The 5,687-nt window shown below is 33.5% G+C and overlaps 1 protein-coding gene across 1 annotated transcript; it reads right to left on the bottom strand.

The window, feature by feature from the left end:
- Positions 1–742: 742 nt before the first annotated feature.
- Positions 743–2,935, bottom strand: LOC107809573 (glucan endo-1,3-beta-glucosidase 8-like). The gene is made up of 2 exons (XM_075245492.1): positions 2,652–2,935; positions 743–1,811 (listed from the first exon to the last, which is right to left on the bottom strand). The coding sequence occupies exons 1-2, from the start codon at positions 2,933–2,935 to the stop codon at positions 743–745; spliced, it is 1,353 nt and encodes a 450-aa protein (XP_075101593.1).
- Between the last annotated feature and the right edge of the window lie 2,752 nt (positions 2,936–5,687).

Genomic DNA, 5,687 nt, shown 5'->3' on the forward strand with positions numbered 1-5,687 from the left:
GTACACGTGACATGATTTTGGCAAAATAAACAAAACGGATTCACACAAGTAATTCATTTCAAAGATAATTCTATATTTTAATATAAAAGCGGATAGATAAAACACGAAAACCAATAAATCATAGCTTATCTAAAACTAATTCAAGCCAAGTTGTAGTCAATAAAGCGATCGTGCTAGAACCACGGGACTCGGGGAATGCTTTACACCTTCTCTCCGGTCAACAGAATTTCTTACCCGAACTTTGTTTTCGCAGACCAATAATAATAGAGTCAAACCTTTCTTTGACTAGTGATTCAAATAAAATGTGACTTGGAACACCAAAAAAATCAATTCCAAGTGACGACTCAGTAAATAAAATAATCTCTATTCAAATTTGTGATTTTAGTTAGAAAAATTTTTAACCCATAGTAATCCATAATACATATCTTTTGGGGCAAAAAAAAGAGGTGTGACGGTTGCAATATGAGTTACTGGACTAGATTTAAAAAGGCACTAAAGTGAACGCAAAAAGCAATATAGAAAGTAATATCCTTTAAATTAATTGGAATATATTTTGATCAACAACCATGTTCTTCACACTCGTTACATGAAATACAATGCCTTTGCTATTTGTGGTAGAGGAAGACTTTGATTCCATTTCTATTTAAATTCTGTCACAACCAATTCCATCATGTTAGATCTTTCACGGTTTCGCCGCTAAAATAATGGTAGGACATCCGGTGCACAAAGTATTTCGTATTTATCAAATTCTTAAAATCATACCATCTTTAACTGCTTGATCTTGGAATGTCAATATCTCTATAGGAAACTCGCAGTTACCCGTTGATGGATTTTCTGCTGTAATTTCGCCTAAACCATCAAAATCACACAATTCTACCTTCTGCTTCTGCTTTTGGAAGAATACATTAAAAGCATAAGAAATTTTAGAATCATCACTTAGTCCATCACATGAGGCTCCTTTTTCCAGAGACGTACAATCTGCTATATTGCATGCAAAATTATAGTTCTTATTTACCAAATCCATGTTTTCTCTATTTCTATTAAACACACACCACCTATTTGGCATTTTCACAATCCCCTTAGCCTGAGTTGGATAAATATCACGATCTTGTAATGAAAAATCAATCTTGTATTTTGGATTCCCATCTGCTTCGTAAATTCCCCAGTGTCTTTGAAATGCACCATATATCGTACGAAACAGATTCTCATCTGATAAACTATGGAGAAATACATCTATAGGACCTGGCTTAAGAGGTGTTCCTTTATTTGAAGCTATAAATTTCAAGAAACCCTTATAAAATCTCTCTGCATTTTCAACATTGGCGTGTGGATATCCGTCCGTTGGCCAACCAATTTGACCTATCATAATTTTCATATTAGGGTATCCTGCTTTTCTTATTGCCCATGCAACGGAATCAATCATTAGCTCCACAACATTTGTGTACGTAAACTTACCATCTTGAATCTTGAACTCGCTCTTATTATTAAAGAACGCGAATTCCATAGTATAATTCAATACTTCGTTAACGTAATGGATTGGAAACATGACCAAATCAAAGGGTGCTCCAGTTTGATTGAAGAACTCTAACGATTCAAGCATTTGTTCTTTTATGTCATCGCGAAAATCGGCTTCTGATGGAACTTTTGTAAGCTTTAAAACATCCATGCCATGGGAAGTTGTAGTTTTGACATACCCTAATCCCATATCGTCAAGAGCTTCTCGTATAAATTTTATTACGTTTACAACTTGATCGGTCCTTGCTTCTTTCATGAACGTATTCGAATATGGTTCAGTCCCAACGGTTACATCTCTGAAGAAATATAAGAACATATATTAAGGAAATAAAATCACAAAGTCTAAGTAAGGAGATTGCAATAATTTTTTTTTAAAAAAAAAGTGGAATCCCACATGTGGGGATCTGGAGAAGATAGTGTATACGCAGACCTTACCCCTTTCTTGTGAAGGTAGATAGGCTATTTTCGATAGACCCTCGACTCAAGGCAAAGGCGGAGCCATGGTGTTAGTCGCGGGTTCGGGCGAACCCAGTAACTTTTGTTCAAACCCTATATTTGTATTAAGAAATCCAATGAATATTCCAGTAACTTAAAAGAATTATAATCTCGAACCCATAAGGTTCAAATCCTAACTCCGCCTCTAGCTCAAGGAACAATGAAAATAAAGCAACAAACAGTAGCGCGGCAATATAATAGGAACAAATGGCACAACACCAAAAAAATCCAATGTAATCCCACACATGGGGTCTGTGGAGGGTAGTGTGTATGCAGACCTTACCCCGGCCTCCCTTGTGAAGGTAGAGAGGCTATTTTTGATAGACCCTCAGCTCAAGGAATAGTGAAAATAAAGTAACAAACAGTAGCAACGACAATATAATAGGAACAAATGGCACAACCAAAAAAATTTAGTGTAATCCCACAGGTGGGGTCTGGGGAGGGTAGTGTGTATGCATATCTTATCTTGGCCTCCCTTATGAAGGTAGAGAGGCTATTTTCGAAAGACCCTCAGCTCAAGAAACAGTGAAAATAAAGTAACAAATAGTAGCAACGACAATATAATAGGAACAAATTGCAACATGTGAGATTTCAATAATAATAGTTCTTAAAAAAAAAAAAAAAAAGGATCGAATACGTACACTATATTTACACCTTTGTTTACTGGATTCTTGACTCGGTCATTTACCCAAGTATATGCAAGGTCTTTCCTATTTGCCTGCCACATGAAATTATTTACCAAAGTAATAGTGAGGCTAATATTAGTTCCAGAAAAAATTTCACTGATATCATAGCCTGAAGTTCTTAATCTCAATGCTGGAATTTGATTTTGTAAAAGTAAGTCAACAACCATTGATGGAACCAATTGTTGTGACTGCATTCTGCCCCATGTTATCCCCACAAAGCTGTTCACTTGAGTTGCCATGAACAAAATTAAGAAAAAAATGCCTATAATAAACCTCATCTTGCCCTTTTATTCCTTGAAAAATTCAACTTCACTGCAATTTTCCGGACATCTTTACCGTTGCACTAAAGGTTTTTCTTTTTTCGAGGAATTATTTTTACCTTATTTGAATATAATTGCAGGTGATACCTACATATGTTTACACAAAGTGAAACTTATGGGTTCTTCAAATTATATTTGAAAGATCCCAAAGGGAGGTTTGCTTAAAACTACATGGGTATATATATATATAGATGGAGATAGAGAGGGTGGGGGTGGGGGGAAAGAAAGGGAGCAATGTTACCAAAGAATAGAGAATTGTAAAAGATGAAGAAACATAACTTGTTTCCCTCAATAATTTAAAGGATCAATTTTTCAAAGGAAAACCAAAAAGAAAAAAAGGCTAATGTCAAAGGTGGGCATCTATTTCCGATTATTCAGCTTCACTGCTTGTTTTATATATCGTGAGTCATCGTCATTTTGTGTAATATCAGATATATGTATTTTTCTATGGATAGACATACTAATTCTGTTACATATTTGTGGTTATAATTTAATACTACTAATTTTGGTAAATAGAGCTACAAATTCTTTTATTGTATATACCGGGACGGATCCACGTGGGGTCAAGAGGATTCATATGAACCCGGTTCGCAAAGGCATTGTCCAGCCCATTGGCAAAGTGGGTTCAAGTTTTCTCGGATGTCCCAGTCAGCTATACATGGTGTTTTTCCCCTATATACAGCATTTTCCCCTCTGTTCTCTGCATAATTTTAATAATTTATTGTGCTGACGCTTTTGTATATTTATTTTTTTGTATTTTGAACTCGCTTGGTCAAAATTGCACGCCGTCCAATATATATAGAGAGAGAGAGGGGTTAAAGGAAACTACTATTCTAAATATGAAGGGTTTACTATTTACAATCTACCGTGAATTTATCAGCCTATCTTCATGGATTTCTTTGTCACCGCTAATTTAGTACTTTCATTGATAAGATATTTGGATGTGTAGATCCGACTAGTGTTTATAATTAGGCAAAGATTACTTTTAGTCCGCGACTGAAACTATTTATATTTACTAGCCAAAAGTATGTGTGTATATATATATAAAAGAAATACTCATTAAAAAAAATCCTAGATCTTTTAAATATTATATATCACTGATTAGGGGTATCAATGGATATTTAAAATTCGACTAAATCGACCGAATCGTATCGATCCGATTTTCAGGTTTCTTTTAATAAAATCGTGAAATTTTATATAAATCTATAACCATATCGATAATTAGGGTATGTTTTTTATTTCATGAAAAAAATATTCGAACCGTACCGAATAAATTTACATGTGGAATATATATTTATATATTAAGTTTAAAAATAATAATGCATTAAATTTTTCCTTTGGCCTTAGAATTATGAACACGGTTACAAGCCAACAAGTAATTAAACTCAAAATCCTAATTCTCAAACCTATTATGCTACTCCTACTAAAACTAAATTATTTCCAGCATATTCATTAGCAAGACACATTCTAGCGATTATGAGTAGCAAACTATAATGCATTGAATATGTTTTCTTCCCTATGATGTAGATTTATCTTTTTGAATATCTAATCTTCTATAAACTTTATTCTTAAGTCCAAACTTGGTTAATATCTTTTCACTCGTATGATTTATAATTTCTTTGTCTTTGCTTAGTTTTTTTTACGCTGCTTTGAAGAGTTGATGGATCTATACTCTGGTCATCTTTCATGTTCTTAATTCATTATCCTTTAAACAGTAAAAATATCTAGACATTTTTGCTAAGTCCTATAAAATACCGAAAATTAACTGATACCAACATGACTAGAATGGTTTCGAAAAGTCTTATTTTGGTTAGTTTGGTATGGTACAAATTTTTAAAAAAAATGTCCCCGAAATCTTATTTTGGTTGTACATAATAGAATAATCAAAATTTTGGTATGGTACAATTTTTTTTTAAAAAAAATGGCCCCAAAATCAAATAGTAAAAGGGGCACCGGATTGATCGGGAGTTTTGAACCCGACGTGAATCGAACATGCAACCTTCTGATCTGGAGTCAGACCGCTACCATTGCGCCACGGATCCGTACAATATTAACTGACCAAACGTATATTTATTATCATCTTTGTCCAAATATATGTACTGCTATTTGTTTTTTCTTTTCCTGGACACACTTTTCCTTTTAGCATATACTTACATTTTTATATTTACAAATAAATTAGCTCCAAACATCTTACTTTTTTCTTAATGAAATGATTTATATATCTTTTGCTTTTTTAGACCCTAAGTGTCAATTTTCTTTTCTGAATTGAACTTAAATGACCAGCTAAACATTGCCCCATAAATTTAGACGGTGGGAGTACTATCTTTAATATTATTTGCTTATGAACAAAAACAGCAGCAGCAGAAACCTTATATGAACTTGAAAGCACTGACTAGAATTTAAGATGAATGCTATTTAATTTCAACCACAGTTAACATTGTATCCACAACGTACAAGAAAGTAAAATATTGAAAGAGCACTTCAATTATTATTTGAAGATTTTTAATTAAAGAGAGAAGGGCACGTCCCTTGAAGTAATACAAGTGGCCCATTAAAATATAAAGTTATCTTCATATCCCTTTGTATAGTCCAACTGGCCCATTGAAAAGACAGATGTAATGTCAACTTTGTGATTCGTTACTATCAAGAAATAAGTTATCCCATAATTAAT

Source organism: Nicotiana tabacum, chromosome 23 (assembly GCF_000715075.1).
Source record: "Nicotiana tabacum cultivar K326 chromosome 23, ASM71507v2, whole genome shotgun sequence".
NCBI classification, from domain to species: domain Eukaryota; kingdom Viridiplantae; phylum Streptophyta; class Magnoliopsida; order Solanales; family Solanaceae; genus Nicotiana; species Nicotiana tabacum.

Bases quoted from the DNA above. Each gene is read 5' to 3' on its own strand.
- LOC107809573 (XM_075245492.1), bottom strand. From the start codon at position 2,935: ATGGCAACTCAAGTGAACAGCTTTGTGGGGATAACATGGGGCAGAATG. The intron at 1,812-2,651 runs GTACGTATTCGA...ATATTTCTTCAG, and splicing joins AACAAAGGTGTAAATATAGT to AGATGTAACCGTTGGGACTG.